The 27,237-nt window shown below is 59.8% G+C and overlaps 1 protein-coding gene across 25 annotated transcripts in view; it reads left to right on the top strand.

Moving 5' to 3' along the window:
- OBSCN (obscurin, cytoskeletal calmodulin and titin-interacting RhoGEF) overlaps positions 1 to 25,188 on the top strand; it is a 182,985-nt gene extending 157,797 nt beyond the window's left edge. For 19 of the 25 annotated variants that reach the window (XM_063095249.1, XM_063095241.1, XM_063095247.1 and 16 more), the window contains 27 exons: positions 42 to 153; positions 9,881 to 10,093; positions 11,531 to 11,627; positions 12,016 to 12,140; positions 12,616 to 12,728; positions 13,224 to 13,392; positions 13,623 to 13,704; positions 13,810 to 14,010; positions 14,722 to 14,782; positions 15,224 to 15,301; positions 15,634 to 15,806; positions 16,040 to 16,066; positions 16,780 to 16,932; positions 17,032 to 17,077; positions 17,526 to 17,603; positions 17,984 to 19,997; positions 20,679 to 20,759; positions 21,017 to 21,127; positions 21,288 to 21,455; positions 22,352 to 22,474; positions 22,555 to 22,725; positions 23,309 to 23,393; positions 23,622 to 23,861; positions 24,056 to 24,279; positions 24,497 to 24,572; positions 24,672 to 24,821; positions 24,899 to 25,188. In XM_063095249.1, coding sequence (XP_062951319.1) covers positions 42 to 153; positions 9,881 to 10,093; positions 11,531 to 11,627; positions 12,016 to 12,140; positions 12,616 to 12,728; positions 13,224 to 13,392; positions 13,623 to 13,704; positions 13,810 to 14,010; positions 14,722 to 14,782; positions 15,224 to 15,301; positions 15,634 to 15,806; positions 16,040 to 16,066; positions 16,780 to 16,932; positions 17,032 to 17,077; positions 17,526 to 17,603; positions 17,984 to 19,997; positions 20,679 to 20,759; positions 21,017 to 21,127; positions 21,288 to 21,455; positions 22,352 to 22,474; positions 22,555 to 22,725; positions 23,309 to 23,393; positions 23,622 to 23,861; positions 24,056 to 24,279; positions 24,497 to 24,572; positions 24,672 to 24,821; positions 24,899 to 25,076 — 5,349 coding nt within the window. In that variant the 3' untranslated portion in view covers positions 25,077 to 25,188. Of the gene's footprint in view, positions 1 to 41; positions 154 to 3,414; positions 3,468 to 6,604; positions 8,458 to 9,880; positions 10,094 to 11,530; positions 11,628 to 12,015; positions 12,141 to 12,615; positions 12,729 to 13,223; positions 13,393 to 13,622; positions 13,705 to 13,809; positions 14,011 to 14,721; positions 14,783 to 15,223; positions 15,302 to 15,633; positions 15,807 to 16,039; positions 16,067 to 16,779; positions 16,933 to 17,031; positions 17,078 to 17,525; positions 17,604 to 17,983; positions 19,998 to 20,678; positions 20,760 to 21,016; positions 21,128 to 21,287; positions 21,456 to 22,351; positions 22,475 to 22,554; positions 22,726 to 23,308; positions 23,394 to 23,621; positions 23,862 to 24,055; positions 24,280 to 24,496; positions 24,573 to 24,671; positions 24,822 to 24,898 lie in introns of those variants that run through there. The other 6 variants (XM_063095263.1, XM_063095262.1, XM_063095260.1 and 3 more) reach the window with 3 other exon arrangements.
- The last annotated feature ends 2,049 nt before the right edge of the window (positions 25,189 to 27,237 follow it).

Below are 27,237 nucleotides of genomic sequence, written 5' to 3'. Positions count from 1 at the left end.
GAGCCTCGGGCTATAAGCGGACCTCTGCCATCGCTTTGCAGTTGGTGAACCGGCTGGGCTCCACGCGTGGCGGTGCAGAGTTGTACGTACAGAGCCCTGCATTGCAGGCCCGGGACCAACACCACGGGGAGCAGCTCATGGCTGCTGTGGAAGGTAGGTCCTGCTGTTCTGCCTATGCCACCTCAGTGGCTCATGCCTGGAACCTCCTCATAGGCCTGGGCAGAGTCAGGTGGGACTGAAGCCATTACCCCTTCCAATCAGGGCCAGCTTCCTGGAGGAGGGGCCTGGGTGGCATCTCAGGGCAGGGAGGGCTGTGGCTGGGAGACAGGAGGGTGCAGAGGAGAAGCCATGGGCTGAGTGCTGATCTCAGCCTGTCACTGGATGCAGCACCGGCTGGGCCAGCAGAGGGCAAGTCATGACCCCAGAGCCTGGGTGAAGGCTGGAGAGGCAACCCTGGGTGGGTGGGTGGTCCCTAAGTGCTGCTCACCATCCGTGGGGAAGTAGCGAGCTTGCATAAAAGCCAGGCCCAGCCCTGGGGCAGCCCAGCCAGCAGAGAGGCCTCATGCAGGTGGTGGCAGGAATTGTCAAAGGGATGTGTGTGAGGAAGAGGGGTCCATGCCACGTAAGGGGGTGTGTGTCAGGGGCTTGGCCTGTCCACGCACAGTGCAGCTGGTCACAGAGAGGCCAGAACACTGTGGCTCAGCCTCCCTGGCCTGGGGCTGCTCCTGGGTTGTAGGCAGGGGCTGGGCTGCAGCATAAGCCTTACCAGGGACAGAAGGTGAAGTGGGGCACATCACTTCATTCCTTGAGGGTCCAGCTGGCTTGGCCAGGCTGGGGCAGGGACAGCTGGGATCAGAGGAAGGCAACTGGTGCCTGTCCTGGGCTTCCCAGTAGAAGCTGGGAGGGGCTCCGTGGGCAGGTGGTGAATCTCCTGTCCCTGGGGACATGCAAGCCAATGCTGGACCAACACCTGGTGGAGCTGCTGCTCCCCTTATGGGATGGGTTGGAATACATGTCCTCCCAAGTCCTAAAAGGAGGCTTCCGCAGTGCTACCAAAACTGATGCTCCCAGGACCTGATGTCTGGAGGTTGGTCGTCTGTCTAGACCCTTACAGAATTGGGCCATCTGGGACCTTCGATACCCTCCATGACCCTCTTGGAGACCCTTTCCTCGCTGGGCAGGGGTCCTTGCTTCTCAGCCCCCAGAAGGCTGCAGGCACTGGTTGAGCCCTTTCCACTGCGAGTGTCCCTGGGGTCCTGGGATATCTGCCAGCCCCACAGCTGGGGTGGCCACAGCACCACAGAGATGTGCTTCTGCTGCCATGGGTACCTCCACTTCCTGCACAATCTCCTGTCTCACCATTGGGGAAGCGCCCAGTGGGGACATGCAGAACTCCCTCTTGTTGGTGACAAGGGCATCCTTTACAGTCATTCATTTGTTTGTCATGACGGGGTTCTTTCTGGGTATGGAGAAGGGGGTGGCAGTGTGGGAGAGCAGGCCTTTGGGGCCCACTGGTGCTGGACATGGTGTTGCCCTCAGCGAGGCACGAAGGCTGATCCTTGAAGACACTGGAGTTGGAGCCCGATACCTCCCCGCTTCCTAACTCCTATTCTGCTGCTTCATCTTTAACCTGGTGGCTCCGCAGCCAGAGCAGGCCCTGGTGGGTGTGGCCCCCTTGCTTGTGATTGCACCATGCCTGGGGTCCTGCTTCGCACACCTGCTCCCCTCTTGTAGTTGCACATACTCACTTGGGCCCAGAGCTGGTCAGGGGGCAGTTTAGGTCTGTGAAGAAAGGTGCCAGGAGTGTAGCAGCCCAGAGGTGCCCTGGCCACCACCTCGGAGAGCAGCCAGAGGGACCCTCATCAGGGAGGATGAGGGAATGAGATGTGGGTTTTCCTGCTGCTTTGGGCACAGGGCCTGGCCTGCAGGCAGTGAACATGCTGACTCTATCTGGGCCCAATTTAGTTGAAACACACAGAGGTCTTTGGCTGGATCCCGTTCTCTCTCTGTGGGCTGTCCTCCCTCCAGGGGACAGCCTGCACAAATGCATGCACACATGTATACATATGCAGCACACATGTACATGCATGCATGTGTCTCTGTGCACATGCATGTGTGCATGCTTGCACACACCTGCACATGCATGTGCACAGTCATATATATGTATTCATGCACATACACATGTGTGTACACAAATGCATAGTAAACGTGGCCCCCAAATGCACATACAGACACAGCTAGGACATTTACTGTATGTGCACCTCATCTGAGACATGTTTAAAATATTCTCAATCATCTAAAGGAAAGCCTTTCCCTATGTGGGAGTGTAACAAAGCAGAAAATCCCCCAGACCAGGCACCTTGGGGCTGTGTGCCCCAGGCCATGCCAGTTGACTTTTCTGGGCCTCTTCCTCAATTGTCCCTGCAGGGTGGAGAGAGGAGCCATTGAGATATGGGAGTACTGGTAGCCTGTGGACTGCCCACTGTCCAACTGGCCAAGGCTGGGAAGAGGCATCTTTGTGCCCAGACTGGCCTTGCCTGGAAGCTGCAGGGGAAGAGGCCTTAAGGTGGTTGGGAGTAGGTGCTGCCTGATCTCAGATGAGTCCCATCCCACCTCTCATGGAATTCAGGTTCCCATCTGCAAGATGGAAACAACAGGCCCCACCAAGCAGGCTCTGGGGAGGGAGGCAGCCAGGAAAACCAAGAGAGATCATTGAGTTTGTGGACTGGGGGTACACCTGTTGGGAGACTTAGGTTTCCCTGCTCATGCAGAGCTCACGACCCTGCCCAAGCAACCTCTGGGGCTCTTGGTAGGGCTCCTGTGGCCCACAGGAGCCCAAGTGTGCCCCTTTCCAGACTATGGAGTTCTTCTCCCCTTGAGAGACACCTTTTGGTCTTTAGGATTTTTTGTAAAACAGGCATTAGGCATCCCGGTCTTAATGTGGCTGCTGGCTCACTGCAGCTACAGGCCATTTCATCTTCCTCTCTAGGTATGTTTCATTTTCTGCATCTGAGAAGTGGGTCCAGAGGCCTGACATTCACAGGGCTCCCTGGGCACATGGTTTGAAGGAGAAACTGAGATTCCTTTGCAGGCAGCATAGACAGAGACCTCACTGTCCCTAAATCCCCTGTAAGACCCTCAGGACGGAAAATGGGTCCTACCTTCATGTGGGATGTAGTTTTGTCATACATCCTCATACCCCAGCTATTCAAGGCAGGCATTGCCACCTCCATTTCAAAGATGAGGGAATTGGGGCTCCATGCTGAGATGGCCTTCCCAGGAGTACATGGCCAAGCAGAGCTTGGACTCAGTGCTCCTAAGCTGAGCAGGTTACTACAGTGTCATGCTACTCAGATCAGCTCCCAAGCTCTGGCTGGTCTGTAACCCTCGCTATTCTGACTGTTTTCTTTGTAGTCACTGAGCAGGAGACTAAAGTCCCCAAGAAAACCGTCATCATGTAAGTGCAGGTGTGTTCCTAACCTTCCTTCTGACTGCAGTGCCCTCTGCATGCCACTGACCTGCCTGGACCTTGCCTGTGTGGCCTGGCCACCTGCTTGCCTGGCTGCCTGCCCACATAGCCCTTGCCCATCCTGCAGATTTCCAGCAGCTTGCAAATAACTTGCAGATACCTTGTGTAGCCACCTTCCCTGGAACTTTGGCTATTTCCATACTTCACAGCTCTCTCTTTCAGGGTCTCAGCACCCTCTCCATGGCCCCACTGCCTCAGCAGGGTAGACCTATCCTGCACACTTCACAGTGTTTCACCCAGGGTTTGGACTACACATCACACCAATTAGGGTGGGACTGAGAGCTGCTTCCCTCAGCAGGGGCTAGAGACAGAATTCTATCCCTTAGGACCCTAGTAGCTAGGTCAGTGTTGTCCAACAGAACTTTCTGTGATGATGGAAATAGTCTACATCTACATTGCCCACTTCAGCCACTAGCCACGTGTCTGTTGAGCATGTGGAATGTGTCTAGTGCAACTGAAGAACTGAATTATAATTTGTATTAATTTGAATTTAATTACAACATTGCAGCCATAGTGGACCGCACAGCCCTAGGGCTCTTAGAGTGTCTCCAAATCCAATATTCACATTTGGAAGATGAGAAAACTGAATTTCAAGGAAGAGAGGAGGCTAGCTTGGGGTAGGTGGCTGGCTAGATCCCGTTTCCCCAGTGCCACACCCACTGCCCCTTTCTTCATCCTTCAGTTCCTTCAAGGCTAAAGAAAAGCCACACGTTTTAATGATGAACTAATACAAAAGGACCAGAGCTGGGTGAACCCACAGAACATAGGATTGATTTTGATTTGGATAATCTGTGAGGACTTCCAATAGGAAGTGTGTGCAGATTGAGGTGATGGAAGAACTTGCAAAAGCCAAGAGGCAGGAAAGACTATGGTTTCCTAAGGCCAGGTGACTGAGAAGCTCCAGGATGGGAAACCTTTTAGTTCTCCATTGGTCTAAAACCTCCCAAAGGGGCCATGTTCCTGGAGAATCCCATCATCAGACATTTGGTGAGATCTTGGGTTAACCCTTCCTTGACTTTCTTCCTCCTCCCCCAAAGCCACCCCACAATAGACAGGGCTGCCTGAGGTGGTGAGCATCCCCTCTGCAGGTATGCAACCATGTCAGAGCATTACACAGATTAATTCTACATTTTATCCAGAGGGGAGCATTACTGCTATCCACATTTTATGGATGAGAAAAGTGAGAAGCAGAGATGGGGCCAGGAAGCCTCATTGGGAAAGCTTCACAGGTAACTCAGTCCTAGGGGAGGGTGGACTGGGGGATTCATGAGGCATCCTGAAGTCCAGTCTGTACCAGGCTTAAGGAGGAGGTAACCCTCACCCTGCAAAGAGGAATGTCCACCCTCAGACTGAGGAATGGGAACAGAATTGCCCCTAAAAGTGAACCACACAGGGATAAGAACTGGGGATCCAGAGCCAGGGGACGCCAGAAGGACACAGGGCTTGGAGAGAGACACCACCACCTGGTGATCCCACATGCTGTGCTTTTGGCCTCAGTGCAGGATGCCCATGTGCCCTTGTGGGGCAGCAGTGAGCTCTGCAGTAGGGGAACATTTAGGAGAAGTCATCCAGCTGCCCGTCTCCACTCCACTCATTCAACATCAGAAGATTGGGTAGAATGAGGTCAGAAGATGTGGCCTGTCCCATGTTCCCTGATGTTTGGTCAGGCTCTGACTCAGTGACAAGCCTAGTGTCCCTGAGCCTGGATGTGAGGCAGGAAGGCAGGCCTATGGCTCTGAGCAGGCCATGTCTCTGAGCCTCAGCTTTCCCATCAGTGAAGTGGAGTATAACATTTCCTCCTTAGGAGGCGAGGGCTGGAGGAGGAAGGACCTGTAATTTCTGCATACCCTGAGAGATGGCCATGACTCTGGGCCCATCCCTGGGAGCAGCTGCTTCTGAGTTAGAAGACAGCTGAATAAGAGACAAGGTCTTAGTCACAGCAGGCAGCTGACAATGGCCCCCAGCTGTCACCATATGCACACCAGGTCCCTCTGCCTGAGCCTGTGGGAGATGCGGGTGGCAGGGCCTATAACAGTGGAGGTTGTATTTTACTTAACATATTCTTGCCCTCTGCCTGTTGTTCATTTTACTCTCAGCACCCTGCAAGGTTGGGGACACTGGGTGCCCAAGGAGGAAGACCTGGGCTAACTGGTATGCTTCTGTCTCTTGTCCCAGGCAAATTTGGAGCTTTTTTTCACCCTCTCTGTCCACACTTATAAAGGGGGCCATACTCACCCCCAGGCTCATTGCAGAGTCAGACAAGAGAGTGTGCAAAGTCCCTGGCCAATACCATTGCACACCCATGGGCAATCAGCTGTGACTTTTGCCTTCTTTCTTCCTCCCTACTCCCATTTTGGGAGATGGGGACCAGGCAGGGGAGGGGGCTTATCTGAAGGCACATGGCTCGTGATGGCCGAGCCAAGCTCAGAGCCAGGTGTCTGGCTCAGGCTTCCCCTGTTAGCCTTCCCAGAGCTGCCTCAGGCCCCACTGGGCCTCACACCCCCAGACCCAGAGGCTGGAAGCACAGGTTGCTGGTCAGGGCACTGACAACCCTTCTTTACCTCACCCCTCCTGGCCTGAGCTCACCCCTCCACATGTGCCTGTGGCATCTACTGTCCAGCCTGTCCCTAACTGAGGATTTTTGAGGCATGCAGCACTGATCTCAGAGCTTGCTCAGGCACTCACCCCATGATACAAAGCACAAAGCCTGCTGATGGGAGGGGCAAGGAGGGGAAACCAGCACAGGGGACATTGCAATCGGGACTTGACCTGGTTTTGGGAGGCACCTGCTGTGTGACAGGGTGTGGGCCTCCCCAAGTGCCTCTCCTCTTGTTTTGAGATCCACATATTGGAGCCTAGGGTTCACCATATGAGACTTTGTGCTTTGTCTCTTGTTCGTCGTCTGGGGGTTTTACAGATAGGGCTCAAGCACATGTGTAGGAGTTTCTTTGTGCAATCTCACAGCACGCTCACTTCTGCACTAACCTCATCCCCGTCTTGTGCTGATGGTGCGGGCACTTGTCGAGACTGCAGGTCTCTGTGCCCACCTCTTCTTGGGCCCTCTCCCACCCTCAGAGAGGAGACCATAACCACTGTGGTGAAGAGTTCCCGTGGCCGACGACAATCCCCCAGCAAGTCCCCATCCCGCTCACCTTCCCGCCGCTCTGCCAGCCCGTCAAGGCCCCGCCTGTTGGCCCCTGAGCTGTTCCTGCCAGGGACCAGCCAGCCCCGCAGGCCCGAGGTGCAGCCAGGCCGGAAGCCCACTGTGCCCACACTATGTGTGACAGAGGCTGAAGCCCACTCTCCAACCCTGCCTGGGGGTGTGGAGCCCCAGCCCAAGTGGGTGGAGGTTGAGGAGACCATTGAAGTCCGGGTGAAGAAGACCAGCCCAAGGGGTGTGTCTCCTGCCAGAGAAGTGCCTGGCAGCCCGGCAGGGCTGCTCGTCACGCTGCCTGGTGGAACCTCCACCGAGGACCCCAACACCAACAACTCGAACAACACGCTGCTGGCCCAGGAGGCGCAGGCCCAGGGCACGGGTGTGGTCTGCAGTGGCCAGCCCCCCAGTTTCCGCATGGACGCTGGGGTTGGTGTGGACTGGGCCACTTCTGGCATGGACACCCATGAGTTGGAGGAGGCTGGGGCCTCCCTCAAGGAGGAGAGTGCTGCGGTGGAGGAGGGAGGAGAAGGAGAGGGTGGGGAAGGAGGTGGTTTCATGACAGAGGAGCCCCAGGATGATGACGACCTTCAGGGCCGTGACCCCAAGATCCTCACACATAATGGCCGCATGCTGACCCTGGCTGACCTGGAAGATTACGTGCCCCAGAAAGGGGAGACCTTTGGCTGCAGCAGCCCTGTGCCCAGCACCTCCGACGACCCACCCTGTGAGGTCTCGGTGCTCCAGAGAGAGATTAGTGAGCCCACTGTGGGGCAGCCAGTCCTGCTCAACGTGGGGCGCCCACCAGGTCCCCGAGGCCCACTTAGCTTCTTCAGGCCAGGGCCTGGGGGGATGCCTCCAGCGGGGCCCCAGGTCCGTGGCCCTGAGGGTGTCTCCTTCCTCATGCGGGAGGCCCAGGTTGGGCCAGCGGGCACCACTCCCTGGACACAGTCCTTCTGCACCCATGTCCAGCGATCTGCAGGCAGTGGCCAGAGCAGCTTTAAAACAGAGGTCTCCACCCAGACAGTCAGCTTTGGGATGGTGGGAGAGACGGTCACCCTGCACATCCGCCCCGATGGGGATGAGGCTCCCGGCCCCTCCCAGGGCTGAGGCTGCACACCTCCACGGGACTGGCAAGGCCAGGACACCCCTGATGCTGCCACTATCATGGCACAGGGGCAGCAGGGAGAAGGATGGATCCTGCTTGGCGCCAGCCTCAGGCCCTGGGAAACCTCAACTTACCTTGGACACATGTGCTTGGACCCCTGCCCCTTGCTCTTCTACAACTCGGGGCTCCAGCCTGCCCTGCGCCATTCCTACCTCACTGGACTTTGTCTTCAGCCAGGAGGACTGTGCAGCCTCTGCAGCATCAGAACATGCTGAAGCCGCTGCAAGTGAGCCCTGGCTGGGAGTGGCTCGAAGATCCCAGCTCTGGGCAGCTTTCTCCTGAGCTGGCAAGAGCCTCCAGGCTCTGGACAGAAGAGGGGGACTTCCACATGGGACCTGTCTGTCCTGCCAGGCTCTGGCCCCGGCCCCGGCCCCATCCACATCCCAGCTGCCAGGCCTCACACAGCCCTGCCTTTCCTGCAGGCTGGGGGCCTGAGACCCTCAGTGGGGGGCTTCCCCAAGGCCACATCCAAGGCCTGAGTGGTCCCCCCACCCCAGCTCTGCAGACCCTCCTGGGCCTTCTCTGCTGGGTGGACATAGGGTCTGTATGTGGGAAGAAGCCCCTGTCGGTTGACCTCAGTAATCACAATAAACCAGCTCCCCTGCACCTCCTGTCTGGTTCTTGCTTTTTGCTGGCAGTCCAGGGACCCCTGCGAGTTACCCACCTTGATTCTGAGATCTCATTCCAGGTTGTACAAGTCCCCTGGGTTACATCCCCCTTGATGTGTCTGTCTTGGGGTCCCTGGGTGGGCATGTGTCAGCATGGTGGTCCAGCTTGTTCATACACAGGGGTACTTGGTGTGACCAGCACAGCCAGTGATGGTTAATCACAGCCTGCTGGAGGTTGTGCAGGTCTTCCTGAGCTCTGGACAGCTGGGGCTATCATCAGGACAGATGTGGGTTGGGGGGGCGACATGGTGACCCTTGTGGGGCCTGGGCTCTTGGGGTCTAGGGGTCCACCCCATTGTCCCTGGCAGGGATGATATAGGATGATTTCAGCACCTGTCATGGGGACAGCACCAGCCTCCTCTCTGACCTCCAGCCCCAAGGCCAGCTCGCAGGGGTTTGGGTAGAGGGGCATGGACCTCATCAGAGCGAGAAAGGGGAGGGTGGGTTCCCTCGCCCTGTAGAGGGAAGCCAGGGGTTGCCTCTCCAGCCTGGGGGTCTGGGGGTGCAGCAGAAGTACCTCTTCATGGGGGCTTGACACCAGTGGGGCAGGAGAGGGCTCTGGGCAGGGGTACCTGCTGGGGACAGGAGTGGTTGGCACTCCTGTGGCAAAGGTGTGAGGCCACACTGGGGGCTGGTAGGTGGGTTGAGGAGACTGCAACGGGTGAGGGCAAAGGTCCCTTGAGGGGCTTCTGGGGAGAAGGGGCGTGGGCCAGGTTAGGGGTGCCATGGCCTGAACTAGGCTGCAGGTGGTGGGGAGGGGGATTTGGACCATTAGCAGAGGGGAGAAGGCTGCTGATCAGGTGGGGCACAGGGCACATAGCTGCCCTGGGAGCTGGGGCTTGTCTTCAGGAAGGGGCCCCAGCTGTGGCCACCTGGACACCCATCCCCGAGTTTCCCCCAGCCCTTGACTTAACACCAGGCTGTCCCCAGGTTTTGGGCTGGGTAAGCCTGCACCTTGGGGTTCTGTGTCAGTTTCAAGGAGTGGCTAGCCCTAGGATGAAGGGTGGGGTTGGCACTGGCAGAGTGAGGACAGGAGGTGGGTATCCAGTCCTGGAAGTTCTCTGGAGGAGGCAGTGCTCTCCTGAAGCCACCTGGGGGAAGACAGGCCCTAAGCCCCTGAGATTCTGGGCAGAGGAAGCAGCCACTCCCAGCATGGGTCTCCAGTCCTCCCTTCAATATCATAGAACTCCACCTCCAGGCAGTCTCCTGAGCTGAGGAGCAGGTGGCAGGGGACAGCCCAGGGTCTTCTCACCTGGGCAGCCTCTGAGGACTGGGACAGGCCCCTGAGCCCCCTGCCTGGGTACAGACCATGACAGACCCCTGGGCCTCTCCTGCTGTGGGCTAACTTGCCTCTTCCACAGATGCCGCTCCATCCCTGGCCGCCGTGGAGGACACTGTCCACCCCGCCCTGGATCGAGTGGACCAGGAGGTCACATCTGTCCTGGGGAGACTGTTGAGCCCTGAGGCTCCAGGCTTCTTTGCACAGGATCTCGCCAGCCTCAGCCCTGGGGGGCCACCCACACTCCAGGAGGCTGGCCACCAGCCCCCAGGTGCCAGAGTCTTGGATGCACCTGGTGAGGCCCAGTGTGGGGCTGACCGCAAAGCTCTTCTTGACCCCAGAAACCCCACCATGCTGACCCTAACCTTGGCACTCTGACCCAAGGGGTCAGCCCTGGTGCCCATCCTTGGCTTGGGCCAGCATTTCAGGCAGTCCAGGCGACAGGCAGATGGGCATGCTGCAGACTCCATGCTCCCCACGCCACTGCCTTGGCCTCCCCCTGGGGTCAGGGGGCAAGGGGGTCAGGGGTGGGTGGGCGGGCCACCCACTCCTGCAGGACGAGAGGGCTGGCTCCTCAGCTCTTCTCCCCTTACCCCACGTACACATGCCCAGCAGGCCTGGACAAACAGGCTCCTCCCTCCACCCAGTTCGGGGGCCCTGGGACCACACAGGGCCAAGGAATGTCCCTCTAGGCCCTGCATTTGCACACATTTGCCCCAATGTCCCTGTCACAGGGATGGCTGAGCACAGGGCCTGGCCCAGGGGAAGGGACACGGTGCCCCACTCAGGCCCTAGGGAATGGCAGCTTTCTGTTCTTGTCTCCTCTGACATTACCACCCACAGTTACCAAAGCCTGTGTCCGCAGGAGAGAACAACAGATGAGCAGAGGCGGGCAAGGACCAGCCCTGCCCTTTGCTTTCACCCTCGCCCCTGTGGATAGGGTCCCATCCACAGGGTGCACCCTACTGGGGACACGCCAGCTAAGCAGACAAGCCTGCCCCACATGTCACTTGGCCAGTCCCTGGTGGATCACAGCCACCATCACAAACCTGGGCTTATTTGTCCTGCCTGATGCCACTACAGAGGGAGCACACATCTGCTGGCACCAGCATAGTCTCCCACCCCACCCCAGGCACCATTTCCCATCTGCTCACCCCACTTTTGACTCCAGCATCTGCCTGCCCCACCTGTGCCCTGCCTGTGCCACAGCTTGCATTGTCCTAAGTCCTTTTCTAACCATTCTGCTGCAGCGTCTGTCCTGTCCTCGGACACTGGTTGGAGGGGCATCAAGGGGCTTACCTGTCCATGGGCGGGCCCCACATTCTGGCCTCTGAGAAGCCACAATGGAGGATGCCTTGGCCTTCTGGGTCCTACCCGCACATTGCTCATGCCCTAAGAGAACGGTGGAGTTCCCACAGCACTCATGGAGCTGAGATAGAGCCACCTGCTCAGCATGGTCTGGAGGCTTCCCGAGGCCATGCAGGGCATGTCCTGGAGGGCAGAGGCTGCTGCATACTGATGTCAGCCCAGCTGGGGGTGCTGATGGCCCCAGGAGGGTGCCCTGGCATCTGGGCTCTGCAGGGCAGCTGATGTGCACAGACACAAGCTGTGGGCTGGAGCCCACTGCTCTGCCAGTGCTCCCACCTGTCCCAGCCTGGAGATGCGGGGGACCCATCCTCGTGTGCAGCCCCGATCCTGGCTCCATCTCACTGGGTCCCTTGTCTTCTACCAGCTGAGCCCCCAAAGGTTCCGCAGCCCATTCCCCACGAAGGCCTGGAGCAGGAGACGGCGGCTGGTGCCGGGGTCCAGGAACGGACTGTGCCCATTCGGTAACCACATCCCTTGGCTGGCCAGGTCATGCGGTGGGGACATCCCGGGGTTGGGCAGGCCATATGGACATGAGTTGGGGGTGGTCTCACGTCCCCCCGAACACACTCTTTACCAGACCCCACCCCAACCCTGAGGGCAGGGCAGGGCAGGGCAGGGGAGGACAGATCACCATCCAGGTGAGAGGTGTGGGGCACCCCCACCTCACAAAGGACTGGGGCACCTTGTTTGTACATCCTGTCCCAAAGAGTCTTTGCTGCAGTCCCCCCAAGTGAGGGCCAGGCTGGGGGCTCCCCATCTCATCATGAGGCTTGGCTGCCCAGGGAGTGCAGGGGCCAGGACTCCAGTGGCCTCCACTGGTCAGAGGCTCACCTGGCTTCATGACCCCAGGATGGAGGGCGCATCCTGGCCAAGGGCAGGTGCAGGGGAGCTGCTCTGGGACATCCACAGCCAAGTGGTTACGGAGACCACACAAAGGACCTACGTGTACCAGGCCATCGACGTGGGCACCGCAAGTACGGAGACTGGACCCAGCTGGGTTAGGCATGTGCACCTGATGTCACCATGCCCAGGGATGGGGGACATTTGCATGGAGGGGCCTGCTGAGGCTGCCCAGTGTGTCCTAGCCCTGACTCAGCCTGGGCCCCCCAGCCCTCTTTCAGGCAAACTAAGTGTTCATGGCACTCTGTCCCTGAGAGTGACAACTCAGGTTGGCAAGTTCTGCCTGCCTAGCCTGACTGTCGTCCTGACCACTTGACCAACTGAGGTCGCAGTAGGAGAGGCAGTGTTAAGCTGGAAGGAAGCACTTCCTGACTGTCAGAGGCCTGGGTGGTCAGGAGTGGGACACCATCGCTTGAGAGGGAGGTGGACCCTGTCGCTCTGGAGAGTATCCCAGGGCCTCCCACATGGGGAGGGCTGTGGCGGGCGGGCACCCAGGGCCGTGCAGCTTGGGGACCCTCTCCCCACAGGTTTTCTCCCCACTTCCCACAGGACCCCCATCTATGCAGGTCACCATTGAGGATGTACAGGTACAGACAGGTGGCACAGCACAGTTTGAGGCTGTCATCGAGGGCAACCCGCAGCCCACAGTGACCTGGTACAAGGTAGGAGCAGGTCCAGGTGGGGCGGGCAGGGGTGGGGGCGATGTCCTGCTGGAGCCAGTAGAGGGACCTGTGAGGGGGTGGGTGCAGGGGGAGGGGGTTGTGAAATCTCTGTTGGGAAATCCCCATCATGCAGTTTCTCTTGTGCAGTCCCCGTCATGCAGTCTTCCTCAGGCAGTCCCCATCGTGCAGTCCTCCTCATGTAATCCCTGTCATGCAGTCCCCATCGTGCAATCCTTGTTGTGCAATCCCCATCCTGCAGTCTCCCTCGTGCAACCCCCCAACCCCCTCATTGCGATCCTCATTGTGCAGTCCACCTAATGCAGCCCCCTCGTGCAATCCCCCTCGTGCATTTCCCCACATCCCCTCCAGGCTGGACACAGAGCTGGACATACAGCATGTGTTAGAAGCATGGCTCAGTGAAGGGTGAGGTGGCCCATGGGTGTCAGGGTCCCCCAGGGTGGGCTGATGGTGGCCCCACCTGTTTTGTGCCTCCAGGACAATGTCCAGCTCGTGGACAGTGCCCAGCTCAGCCAGCAGCAGGACGGGACCACATACTCCCTAGTGCTGAAGGATGTGGCCCAGCACGACGCTGGTGTGTACACCTGCCTGGCCCACAATGCTGGTGGCCAGGTGCTCTGCAAGGCGGAGCTGCTGGTCCAAGGGGGTGAGTTGGCCAACCCCTCCTGAGCCCTGGGCTCTGCAGTTGGGCTGGCCAGGTACAGATCTCAGCTCCATGTAGTATCCTCTGTCCCTGTGGGTGGCACCCAAGCAGGTGGGGTCTCACAGGCTTGGGCCCAGGGAGAAGTCCCTGCCAACACTATAGTGTTGGGGGACAATAGGGACTGTAGACGTCACCTTTGCCAATACTGACTGCTTCCTGCTCTTTGACTGTAGGGGACAGTGAGCCAGACTTGGAAAAGCAAAGCTACCGGAGGAAGCTACACTCCTTCTACGAGGTCAAGGAGGAGATTGGAAGGTATTGCTCCAGCCTCCTTTCCCCGGGACCTCCCCAGAATGCCCCAGGACCCCCTGGGATGGCATGTCCACGGCGGGCTCCCCTCCTTCCTTCTCTCCTTCCTAGGGGTGTGTTTGGCTTTGTGAAAAGAGTACAGCACAAAGGAAATAAGATCTCATGTGCTGCCAAGTTCATTCCCCTGCGGAGCAAAACTCGGACTGAGGCATACCGGGAGCGAGACATCCTGACCACACTGAGCCACCCTCTGGTCACTGGGCTGCTGGACCACTTTGAGACCCAGAAGACTCTTATCCTCGTCTTGGAGTTGTATCCTGCCCTCAGCGCCCAAGGAGGGTTCAAGGAGGGGCTGGTGGGCCCCAGAATGGGGCTGGGAGGAGCCACATGCATGGGATCCCCGGGCCTGGCTGGTTCGTGGTGACAGCTGTCTGCTCAGCTTCCCTGCATTCTTGTTAGCAATGTCACATAACAAACAGCGCCTGTTCTTGCAGCTCACAGTGGTATAGGTTAGTGATTTGGGCAGGGTGCTTTTATTCCATGGGGCACTGACTGGGGTCACCTGGCAGTGCTGAAGGCCTGGCTGGTCCCAAGGCTCCAAGATGTCCTCGATGGGGATGTACAGGGGCTCCTGCTCTGCAGATGGCCTCTTGGAGACAGCAGAGGAGCTACCTGCCCAGTCCACTCTGGGTCTGACCTCACCACTCACCGGGCCCTTTCTGAGGGTCTCTAGGGGGGTCTCATGTGCTCGACAACCTCTCAGCTGGCCACAGCCCCACCCGCCCCTACATTGGCATCCTCTTCTTAAGTAGGGGACAGGATGTCCCCACTCCCACTGCTGCCGCCCAGAGGCCTCAACCCCTGTGTCTGCCTACGGCCCTTCTCCTCCAGGCTTGGTGCCATCTGGGGTCCACAGGGGTCCCTGTCTCACCCACCCCAACCCTGAGCATCAGCCCACACCCCTGGATCAGATGCACCTACAGTTCAGACCCCCAGAACTGCTTTTCCTTGATGGGAGCCCAGGTGCTCATCAGAGGAGCTGCTGGACCGCCTGTTCAAGAAAAGTGTGGTGACCGAGGCTGAGGTGACCGCATCTGCTTCTTGCTCTTCCCCACAGACACAGCCCCAGACACAGCCCTCCCCAGCTCAGAGACCTCCTGTGGCTCCTTAGCATCTGCAGGGACATCACAGCCGTTCATCTCAAAGCTGTCCCGTGCCCCAGTCTCACCCGTCCCCTGCCCAGACCACGCCTGGCCAGCCCTGCCTGCTCCACCCTGCTTTGCCCAGGCTATTTCTTCACACCAAGAGCCAAGAGTCCACCCAAATACTCCTTACCTTTGGGGAACACCCTGGCCTTTGGGCACACAGAGTCCAGGAGGGCTTTGCATGTCACCTGCCCTGTGGGGCCTGTCCCAGGTGCCAAAGTCGAGAGGAGGCGGGTGCTGCCTATGGGAGCAGGCTGGGTGTGAAGGGGAAAGGGGAAGCTGAAGCAGGGCTCTCACCTGTGCTCTGGCCTTTGCCACAGGTCAAAGTCTACGTCCAGCAGCTTGTGGAGGGGCTGCATTACCTGCACAGCCACGGCATCCTCCACCTGGACATAAAGGTGCTTGCCCCCGCTGCACTCTCAGAACCTGCAGTGGGGGTGGGTGGGAATCAGGGGCCTGCAGGGCGGGAGGGCCCCGGCCCACCCCATCTGAGCATGCTTGCCTCCAGGGACAGGGAGCTCACTACCTCCTGGCGGCCCCTTCAGGCGGGGTGCGGCCCTGATCGAGGGGAGGCAGTCCCCTCTGGTGCTAAAACCTGCCCCTGGGCTCCCCACTGCCCCACACCAGCCTCATGGACCCCCGAGTAGCCCCCTCCCCCCAGATCTGGCAGCCCTGGGAGTCACCTGCCTTAGGGCATGGCCCTCATTGACACCCCAACTCTACCTGACAGCCCCCCAACATCCTGATGGTGCATCCTGCCCGGGAAGACATTAAAATCTGTGACTTTGGTTTTGCTCAAAAAATCACCCCAGCAGAGCCACAGTATAGCACGTATGGCTCCCCTGAGTTTGTCTCCCCTGAGATCGTCCAGCAGACCCCTGTGAGCCAGGCCTCGGACATCTGGTGAGTGGGTGGGCCAGGCCAGCAGGGCTATAGTGCCCTTAGGATACTGAGTCCCTTGGTGGCTCAGCCCACCCTCTCCTGTACCCCTGGGGGTCATGAGCAGCAGTGACCAGGGGTCCTGTTTGAACCTCTGTCCCTTCCTCCAGCCCTGGGCTCCCCTGTTCCCCCATGCACATAGACCCCTCACCTGTAGGCCAGGCCTGGGGTCTCACAGTGTGGTTTTGTTTCTGCAGGGCCATGGGGGTGATCTCCTACCTCAGGTGAGCAGAGATGGGCCCGGTCAGCTGCCTCCTCCAAAGCCGACTTGAGACCCATCCTCTACAGGCCCACGGAGGCCACGCACACTGCTAGCTGCTCCCCAGACACAGACCCAAGACTAAGGGGACAGCTGTCTTGGGAACAGGCAGTCAGCCAACCCTGATAAGCAATTCTTGCCAACACCTCTCACAAACACCCCATCGTCAGAGGAGCTTTGCCAGTCACGAGGCAGAGAGCTGAGCTGTTTCCCTGCAGGGTCTAGGGGGTTTGTCCAGAGGCTGCTCATAACATGCATTGCTGCCCTCAGGATTCTGGTGGTATAGACTGATCCTGGATCTCTACCTCAGGCTAAAGTGGGTGCCCACCCCAGGCTGACCCTTGATCCCTATCCCAGCCTAAGCCCAGATACCCACCCAGGCTAATCCTGGGTCCCTGTCCCAGCCTGAGCCTGCATCCCCACCTCAGGCTAAGGCTGGATGCCTGCCCAGTGCTGACCTTTGGTCCCTTTCTGAGCCTGAGGCTGAATCCTCACCCCAGCCTCAGCCCAGATACCCACTCCAGGCTTAGCCTGAATCCTTGCTGTAAGCTGAGCCTGGATCTCTGTGGGCAAGTCTGAGATACTTGCTGGGATTCTCAGGGCAAGATGGGAATGGTGCTCAGAGCCCACTCCCAGTCAGGGTCTTGTGTGAGGGCTGGACCTTCCCTCTGCTTTCAGCCTGACCTGCTCATCCCCGTTTGCGGGTGAGAGTGACCGTGCCACCCTCCTGAATGTTCTGGAGGGGCGGGTGTCTTGGAGCCACCCCATGGCTGCTCACCTCAGCGAGGATGCCAAGGACTTCATCAAGGCCACACTGCAGAGGGCCCCAGAGTAAGTGCACACCTGTCCTTCCCCTGCCCAGGGTCCAGTCAGCCCTGTCCTGGAGCCAGCTGACTGCCTGGCCTGACTCGGGCCTTCCTCTCCCCCTAGGGCCCGGCCCAGTGCCTCTCAGTGCCTTGCCCACCCCTGGTTCCTGGTGAGTAGGCCCAGTTTGGGCTCTACCCTGTGCTCTGCAGGGAGGGAAACTGAGGCCAAGAGGGGCAGGGGCCTGCCTGGGCCACAGGCCGCATTAGCACAGAATAGGGGCTCAGAGGATGTTTGTCCCTATGGATTGGCCAGGGGTCCTGGGACCCTCAGATTGGAACAGCGTTTCAGTGCCCCGCTTACCCCCTGACCCCCCAGCAGTAGATCAGGGACAGGGAGGTGCCATCACCTCTGACCCCTGACCTTTGACCTGCCCCACCAAGCACGTGGAGTGAGGGCTGTGGTATCCTGGACCCGGCAAGAGCTGAGGGGAGGGGACCCATGGGATCTCTGGGCTGGGGGCTGGCCTGGCCACTCTGCCCAGTTGGAGCTCCATCCTGGAAGGGGCCCCACCAGGGCACCAGGGTCTCCTGCAATGTGGCTTTCCCTCCTGTCCTCAGAATTCAGTGCCAGCAGAGGAGGCCCACTTCATCAACACCAAACAGCTCAAGTTCCTCCTGGCCCGAAGCCGCTGGCAGGTGAGCTGTGCCTGCCTCACAGAGGGAGCACTGGAGGCCAGTGAAGGGGAAACTGAGGCCTGGGGGGCCAGCTATGTGTATCAGCCAAGTCTGGCAGTGCAGGGATATGGGGCTGGGCATCCTTTACTGGGGGTCTGGGCGGGCTCCCTTGGGTGTGCTCAGAGAGGAAGGAAGGAGTCACTGGCAGGGCACAGGAGGGGACGCATCCACACATCCCAGCCACACCAGGGAGCAGGGCAGAACAACAGAGCCCTGGGCTGCAGAGGACTCCATATCTCCTGTATTTCCACTCTGGAACCCAGAAGATGGTGAGCACCCTGCCCTTTGCCCTGGCCAGCCACGCCTGCCTGACACCCCCTATGTCTGCTTGCCGTCCCCAGCGTTCGCTGATGAGCTACAAGTCCATCCTGGTGATGCGCTCCATCCCTGAGCTGCTGCAGGGCCCGCCTGACAGCCCGTCCCTTGGAGTGGCCCGGCACCTGCGCGGAGATGCTGGCAGCTCTTCCAGCTCCTCTTCCTCCTCCGACACCGAGCTTGCCCCATTCGCCCGCGCCAAGTCCCTGCCACCCTCCCCGGTGACCCACTCCCCGCTGCTGCACCCTCGGGGCTTCTTGAGGCCCTCGTCCAGCCTGCCGGAGGAGGCTGAGGCCTGTGCACCGGAGGCGGCCACAGCTGCAGCCCCGCCCACGTCACCCCAGGGTGCAGGGCCGCCGGCCTCCCCTGGCTGCGTGCCCCGGCACAGCGTCATCCGCAGTCTGTTCTACCAGCAGGCGGGCGAGGGCCCGGAGCGCAGGGACCCGGCCCTGGGGAGCAGGCGGCACCCGGCCCGGCGGCGGCACCTGCTGAAGGGTGGATACATCGCAGGGGCCCTGCCTGGCCTGCGTGAGCCGCTGTTGGAGCACCGTGTGCTAGAGGAGGAGGCCGCCAAGGAGGAGCAGGCCACGCCGATGGCCAAAGCATCTTCCTTTGAGACTGTCCTGTGGCTGCCTGGCTCTGGAACCCATGAGGCCCCTGGCCACAGCCACTCATTGGACCATGACCCACCCAGCACCGCCAGCCCCTCCTCGGAGGCCTGCTGCGAGGGACAGTGTCCACTCCTGGCCCCTTCGGGAGTGGCTCATGGGGGTTCTGCCAGGGAGATGGGGCATCCCAAGGAGTCCCTGCAGGTGCCGAAGCTACTTCCATCCACTCATAGAGACACGGGCTCTGCTCAGCCAAAGGCACCCTCCCAGGACAGCCATCAGGAGCAGCCAGCCCCTTTCTGTGACCCTGAGGGGGGTTCTGCCCCTCAGGAGGGCTGTGGGGCTCCCTTGGTTGTTGCACCACAGTCCCCTGGCTCTTTCCCTTTGAGGTCATGCAAGGAGGCCCTCTTGGCACCCTCGAGACCTTTCCTCTTGGGAGATCCCCAAATGGCACCCTCCCCAGCCCAAGCAAGCCCCCTGCCAGGCTCTAAGGTGGAGCTGGAGGAAAGCTCTCTTCCCAGGATGCCACAGCCAGGCCTTTCCAGTGCCCCAGGACCAGTGTCCCAGGTGGGCATGGAGTCTGGCCCCTCTCTGGATGCTGAGGGCTTGTCCCAGGAGGCCGGAGGCTCATCTGATTCGACACCCACCCTGCAGCATTCTCAGGAACAGGCGACCACCCGGAAGTTCTCCCTGGGGTGGCGTGGGGGTTATGCGGGGGTGGCGGGCTACGGCACGTTTGCCTTTGGTGGGGATGCAGGGGGCATGCTGGGGCAGGGTCCCCTGTGGGCCAGGATGGCCTGGGCTGTGTCCCAGTCCTCAGAGGAGCAGGATGAGGCCAGGGCCGAGAGCCCACTGCCCCAGGCCAGCGTGGGGCCCATGCCTGAGGCCAGTAGGGTACCCCTGAGGGCCTCCCCAGAGCTGACCTCATGGGAGGACATTGGGCAAGTCTCCCTGGTGCAGATCCGGGACCTGTCGGGTGACGCAGAGGCAGCTGACACCATATCCCTGGATATTTCTGAGGTGGATCCCGCTTACCTCAACCTCTCTGATCTGTACGACATCAAATACCTGCCCTTTGAGTTCATGATCTTCAGGAGGGTTCCTAAGCCCGCGGAGCAGGAGCAGGAGCTGCTCTCCCCTGAGGTTGAGGCCGGGGAGGAGCTGGCAGAGGTCCCAGAAGCCATGTGGCCCTGGCCGGGTGAGCTGGGCCCACGCGCCAACCTGGAGATCACAGAGGAGCCAGAGGACATGGAGGCCCTGGTGCGGGAGGCCACCATAGGCAGGAAACGCAAGTGGCCCTCCCCCACACGCAGCCTCTTCCGCTTCCCCGGGAGGTACCTGCCACTGGAAGAGCCAGCGGAGCTCAGACTGCACCAGAGGGTGAAGGCCTCTGTGGCCCACATCTCCCGGATCCTGAAGGGCAGGCCGGAAGGTGACTCCCCCTCTCACCCCACCCCGAGACCTTTGGGCACGTCCTCCCGGGCAAGTCCTCCCTCCCCGTTCTGCACCCGTGGGGCCACTTTGCCCTCTTGTTCCTGGGAACGATAGCTCAGTACCCTGTTTGGGTGACAGAAGGAAGCCCCCAGGATCCCCTTCCTGGTGCACCAGTGTCACCCATGCCTCCCACCACATGCAGGAGTCCAGAGTCACAGCTGCAGTCCTGATGCCATGACTGTGGAGGCCTGGAGAGGGCTGTGGGCTGTCCCCTGGGGAGAGAACTTGACCCAGGCCAGACTCCTCCTGACCGCAGACCCTCCCTGACCCAGAGTCCTCCCTGACCCTGGACCCTCCCTGACCCCGGACTCTCCCCAGCCCTGAGTTCTCAGTGCCTCCCCCTGGTGCCTCGGCCCCTGTACAGGCCTCAGCTCCCCAGGACGAGCCGATGCTGAGGGGTAGGGAGGGGGGCCTGCCGAGCATGCTTAGCTTGTTCTCCACAGAACCCCGTGGACCGGCCTTTTCCCTGTGCAGGGAGGTCTGGGGAGTGGGCAACAGTGGGCCCGGAGTTCTTCCCACCTGAGCTGTTCCGGGGGAGCCCTTACAGCCTGGGGCACCTGGTGCTGCCCAGAGGAGCCTCCCCTGTCTGTGACCTCCCTCGGGCCTCTTCCTCCTGCAGGTCCTGAAAAGAAGGGCTCCCCCAGGAAGAAGCCAGGCCTAGCTTCCTTCCGGCTGTCGGGTCTGAAGGGCAGGGACCAAGGTGAGCAGGGCCCCCCCTCCCCTGCTTCCCATGGACCTGCCTCTTACAGCCGGGGGTGGGGGGGCGGCAAGCTTACATCACATCCCAGATGAGACGAGGGCTGAGCAATCTTGGAGGGCTTCCTGGAGGAGGTGGTGTTGTTGTTGAAGATGGGTTGGACAGGCGAGGCTCCTCTTGGTTTCTCTGCTGCGGGGTCCAGGCCACACTCTCGAGCCTGGAGGTCTCCTCTGAAGGCTCATCTCATTCTGCCTTCTTAGCGCCGTCATTCCTAAGGGAGCTTTCGGATGAGACTGTAGTCCTGGGCCAGTCGGTGACTCTGGCCTGCCAAGTGTTAGCCCAGCCAGCCACCCAGGCCACCTGGAGCAAAGGTAAGGACCTGGCCAAGGGCCCAGGGGGCTGGACAGAGCCGGCGAGTGGTCATCATAAGCCCAGCCATTTGCCATTGCTGTACAAAGGGAAACTGAGGCCCAGAGAGGGGGTGTGTGGGGCCCCAGGTGTGGCCATGAGGCCCATTCTGTCCTGCTGCAGATGGGGCCCTCCTGGAGAGTAGCAGCCGCCTCCTCATCTCCTCCACCCTCAAGAATTTCCATCTTCTGACCATCTTGGTGGTGACCGCCGAGGACCTGGGAGTGTACACCTGCAGCGTGAGCAACACGCTGGGGACTGCGGCCACCGTGGGTGTCCTCCGGAAGGCAGGTGGGTGTGCCACGCCGGAGGTTTTGGTGGGCGAGGAAGGCAGTCTAGGGATGCCTAGAAACCTTTTCTGGCTTTGTGAGCTGGCTGATGCTAGCTCCCACCAGCCGGGGGTGCCCAGGTGTCCATGTCCCCCCTGAGCAGCCCTGGTTATGACACACACGGCTGCCGTGGGCGCCTTCTGGGATGGCCAGGGTCTGGAAGAGGCTGCAGGCAGCCTGCAAAGGCTAACACAGAGATCAGTGGGAGCAGTGTAGCCAGGAGAAGGGGAAGGACAACCGGACACGGCTACTGATGTTACAGTGCGTGGGACAAAGCCTGTTTGTCCACACTGCTGCCCCAGGGAGAAAGCCCATCCATTTGTCTGTCTGCTGGAGAGGAGTGAGCTTTCCGGGCCATGGACCCCGCCACTCTGTCTCCCCACTCTGCTCTATGCCCGTCCCTCCAGCCGATGCAGGAAGCCGTTTCCTTTGTATCTTGTTTAAAGTTCAGCCCCAAGCACAAAACAGTTCCTGGGGCGTGCTTCCGGGGCAGCCAAGAGGGGGCTGTGGGCCTAGCTCTGGGACCCCCGGCCCGGTTTCCAGAGGGGGTGATGCCCACATGCCCTGTGCAGAGCATCCTGGCCAAGACCCCTTCGACCAGAGTCTGGGCCACTCCACGGGGCTCACTAGGGAAGGGAGTGGCCTGGGAGGGGACCTTCAGGGCAGACACCTCCCAAGTCCCAGGCCAGGAAAGGCACTGGCCCCTTCATCCAGTCCTTGATGGAATGGGACCGCCAAATGAACAGGACCAGGAGGGGGAGGGCTCAGGAGCCCAGCAGCCGCAATGGGTGAGGGAGGACCTGGCCCGGGAGCTGGTGCCCACCCCGAAGCTGCTGAGCATCGGGCGGCCCCTTGCAGAGCGCCCCTTATCCTCCCCTCGCCCGGACATCGGGGAGGTGTACGCGGACGGGGTGCTGCTGGTCTGGAAGCCCGTGGAGTCCTATGGCCCAGTGACTTACATCGTGCAGTGCAGCCTGGAAGGTGAGCGCGGTCCCTGCACCCTCCTCCCCTCAATGTGGAGTGCGGAGGCCTGGCTGCCTCACTGCTCCCATGTGGCACAGGTGGCAGCTGGACCACGCTGGCCTCTGACATCTATGACTGCTGCTACCTCACCAGCAAGCTTTCTCGGGGTGGTGTGTATGCCTTCCGGACAGCATGCGTCAGCAAGGCAGGAATGGGCCCCTACAGCAGCCCCTCGGAGAAGGTCCTCCTGGGAGGGCCCAGCCACCTGGGTGAGCCCCGCACAGGGCCTGGCAGGGGGTGGATGAGGTGGATGGGGTGCCTGGCACACCAAGCACACGCACCCTCCTGGCCATGGTGTTCGAGGCTGTCCACTGCCTTTGGGCAGAGAAAGCCACTCTTGGCTCAGCCTGCACACTCTGGGGTCCCTCTCATCCCCACTCCCCTCTACTCACCTGCTGGGGAGCACACGAATCTACCCTGTTTCGTACTGAGTGTTGCTAGTGAATTCCTTGGGCACTGCTTCTGGATTCAGTGGAAGAGCACTGGGATTGATTATTCATGTCTGCTGTGGGCTCAGTAGGGGAAGCAGGTAGATTGCTATTCAAGGTCCATCCCGGAATGTCCTCTGCCATATCACACACACTGTCACTCGTGATGGCTGTTCTGCTGGCTGTGATCCTCCCCTTCTCCCCTCTCCCCCTCCCCCAGCCTGAGAAATGATAGGTCGGAGTACGTGGCACCTCAAAGAAAGGCCACTTGACTGGGTGCCTGGGAAGGAGTAATGAGAGACAGGCAGGTGAGGTGGGGCTGCTGGGATGCCCCCTTACCTGTCACTTGCTCCTCCTCTCACAGCCTCTGAGGATGAGAGTAGCCAGGGGCGGCCGGCCCAGCCCCTCCCCAGCACACAGACCTTCACCTTCCAGACGCAGATCCGGAGGTGCAGGGGCCTCTGGGGATGGCGGGTGGCTGGCCACCATGCCTCGATCTCCCTGCTGCTGGCTGTTCGTGCTCCACTCTGCCCCCACGCACACTGGGCTCAAAGCATCTTCCCATGCATCTGGCTGCTGGCCCCCACCTCGCTGAGCTGGGTCCCTGCTGCTCTGAGTGTTGGGGAGGGTGCTGGAAGGGGCTACTGACCAGCCTGCCTTGTGCTTCCCTCACCCAGGGGCCGCTTCAGCATGGTACGACAGTGCCGGGAGAAGGCCAGCGGGCGGGCGCTGGCTGCTAAGATCATCCCCTACCGACCTGAGGACAAGATGGCCGTGCTGCGTGAATACGAGGCCCTCAAGAGCCTGCGCCACCCACACCTGGCCCAGCTGCATGCTGCCTACCTCAGCCCCCGACACCTGGTGCTCATCTTGGAGCTGTGCTCTGGGCCTGAGCTGCTCCTCTGCCTGGCTGAGAGGTGAGGGTGGCCTGGGCTGGCTGCGGTCAATGGCCAGAGGGACACAGGACTCTGGGGAGGGGCCATGGGGACCTGGACCACCTCTACTTGCCTAGCCCCTGACAGCCCACAGCCCTCGTCCTGGTGCCCCCCACGTCCCTCCTCGTGTGCGTGCCCTCCAGCCCAGGCCTGGCCTGAGCCATGCCTGCCTCCAGGGCCTCCTACTCAGAATCTGAGGTGAAGGACTACCTATGGCAGATGCTCAGTGCCACCCAGTACCTACATGCCCACTGCATCCTGCACCTGGACCTGAGGTCCGAGAACATGATCGTCACTGAGTACAACCTGCTCAAGGTTGTGGACCTGGGCAATGCACAGAGCCTCAGCCAGGAGAAGGTGCTGCCCTCGGAGAAGTTCAAGGACTACCTTGAGACCATGGGTATGTGTGTGGGTGGTGATTTGGGGGCAGACAAGGGAATCTGACCTGTGGGGGTAGGAGGAAGTCCCCTTCCCACCAGTCCTGTCCTAACCTTCTCTCCGAGTTCCACTGCAACCTACCTGGCCTCTCACCTGTGCTCACTCACATATGCCCACCCACCAGTACCTACACCCCTGTGCCCACCCACCTGAGCTCACCTATGTGTGCCCCTCCCCAGCCCCAGAACTCCTGGAGGGCCAGGGAGCCGTTCCGCAGACAGACATCTGGGCCATCGGTGTGACAGCCTTCATCATGTGAGTCCTGCACCGTCTGGAGGATGCTAGGTGGGCGGGGCAGGCCACCATCCATCTGAGGGTGATCTCAGAGCGCCCCCCTCCCCCCCACCCGCGCAGGCTGAGCGCCGAGTATCCGGTGAGCTGGGAGGGGACCCGCGACCTGCAGAAAAGCCTCCGCAAGGGTCTCATCCAGCTGAGCCGCTGCTACGCAGGACTGTCCGGGGGCGCTGTGGCCTTCCTGCGCAGCACGCTGTGCGCCCAGCCCTGGTGAGTCCCGCCGCCGCGGCCCTCCGCCCCGCCCTTCACTCGGGCCCTGCTGCTGACCCGCGCGCCCTCTGCTGCAGGGGCCGGCCCTGTGCGGCCAGCTGTCTGCAGTGCCCTTGGCTGACGGAGGAAGGCCCAGCCGGCTCCCGGTCCGCGCCCGTGACCTTCCCCACCGCGCGGCTGTGCGCCTTCGTGCGCGAGCGCGAGAAGAGGCGGGCGCTGCTGTGCAAGAGGCACAACCCGACCCAGCTGCGCTGAGCGCCCGCCCTGCAGAGGGGTGTGGTGGGTCACGCCCCGTGCAGCGCCCTCAGCCTCTCCACCAGCACTCTGCTGCAAACGCACAGACAGCCCAATAAAAAAGCAAAACCGGCGGAGGTGTTTTCTCTTTCATTGCTTTGTCTTGTTTGGGGGAGGGGGATGAGGACTCTGCCCACTTCCTGGTGTTTGGGGGGGGGCTTCCCTGTCGTGGCCTGTGTGCCCCATAGGAGGTGTCCTTAGGAAGACATCCCTGGGACCCCCGGCTCTTCCAGCCACGCTGTGAGGCGTCTCTATGCTAGCACACATTTATTCTAAGTGCTGTGTGCATTGGTACTAATTCATCAGACAACCTACAGCCTTGTAGCTTGCCTTGTCCCTGCCAGTGGCATGCAGCTTGTTCCCAGAACGTCTCCATTATGGACAGGCCTCCAGTAAGAGTTCTTGGACAAAACGTGCCAAGTGACGGGGAGGAGCTGCTGCTCAGGTCCTGTGGTAGAGAGGACTCATTAGCAAGGGCTTTTTTTTTTTTTTTTTTTAAAGATGACCGGTAAGGGGATCTTAACCCTTTACTTTGTGCTGTCAGCACCACGCCCTCCCACTGAGCCATGGGCCAGCCTTAGGACTTTGGAATTGTGGGTGCGTGGACACAGTGAAGAGCAGACCAACCTCCTAAATTCTGCACACTGTGCCCTCCCCCCAGCCTGTGCTCTGGTCCTGGCCCCCGCTGGCCTCCCCCTCCCCGAATACATGGGATTACTGGGCTGTGGGGTAAGTGCATTGTCGCCTTAACAAAGGCTGCCTCGGGTTCTTTCTCACCCAGCCTTATGTTTCCTTGGACAAGAGAGAATTTGAGACAGGAGCCCAGCCCGGGACATCCAGAAGCTGGCAGGGATGTCCTTCCGTTGGACATAAGCTGTCTTGCAGGACATCAGCCTCAGATGGGGTCCCTCTCAGACAAAGCCAGGCCACCTCATATTATGTCTCAGCATAGACAGAAACAAGGCCAAACCCCCTCTCTTGGCTAAAATGTGTCACTGCTGATTCTTCACCAGCTTTAGCTCGCTCTACCAGCCCTCCCTGTGGGTAAGACTTATTGAGACACCCGATCATGGAACTGTCCCGTTTTCTGGCAGCATCAAGCCCAGAAGGAATCACTGTTTGCTTGAATGTTCTTTGAAACCACCCAACCAGAGCCCAAGTTGCATAGTTCGTTCTTCTGAACACCCTCTTACTGAGCCGCCCTCTGGTTCCCAGGGTTGGGGCGGGGGGTGTTCTCTGGGGCAGTCACCAGCGACAAGCCTGACTTGCTCAACCACAGCAGCGTTCCTGGGGGGCTTGGGCTGGAGGGGTGGGCAGAAGACTCTACCCTTGTGGTTCTAAGCCAGTCTCAGGGACCCAGTGACTGCCGCATGCTAAATCCAGGCTACCTTGCTTACCCCATCTGCAGACCGCTGTGTCCAAAAGCCGGACACCTGCCCTTGGATCTCAGTGAACCAGGTCATCTCCAAATTTGAACTAACCATCTCTCCTAAACCCTCCCAAACACTGCTTTTATCTCTGTCCTGCTTTGCAATCAGGTGACAGCCAACGTGTGGCCACCCAACAGTCACTAAAGCACCATTTACTCATTTCCCCGCAGTGCCACTGTAGAGGAGGGAGGGAATGTCTTTTCTTCACCCATTGCAAAGTTCATGGCTGATGCCTCCATAGCACAGATTGCCGAGAGAAAAGCGTAATAAATTTAATAAAAGATTCGCATTACAATGGAGACTTCAGAAATGAGGATCCAAAGAAACAGGGACATCTGTCTATTTTTATGTTGGGGTTTGATGAAACATGGACAGGCACGCAGACATATGACTGGACAAAAGGGGTCTGACCTATGGGAATAGCCGGGGGGGACTTAGCAAGGCCTGTTTGTTTGGATCCTTCTCAGTCTCTGGATACAGGGCAGGACCCCCCTGGAATGAGGGTTTTGTGACCTACTTTCAGAGGAGGTAGGTCAGAGAATTCTTGTATGGCTTCCTGCAGGGGAGAAAGATAAGAGAAGATCAGAGAGTGACTTTCGCAATTTCCTTCAGTTGAAAATGCTCATTGTGCTAAGAGGTGCCATGTTTTGAGGTATCATGTTCCGAGCCCCATTACTGACATCTCACAAAAC

Source organism: Cynocephalus volans, chromosome 4 (assembly GCF_027409185.1).
Source record: "Cynocephalus volans isolate mCynVol1 chromosome 4, mCynVol1.pri, whole genome shotgun sequence".
In the NCBI taxonomy this organism is placed as follows: domain Eukaryota; kingdom Metazoa; phylum Chordata; class Mammalia; order Dermoptera; family Cynocephalidae; genus Cynocephalus; species Cynocephalus volans.
This window is presented reverse-complemented; position numbering and strand designations above follow the sequence as displayed.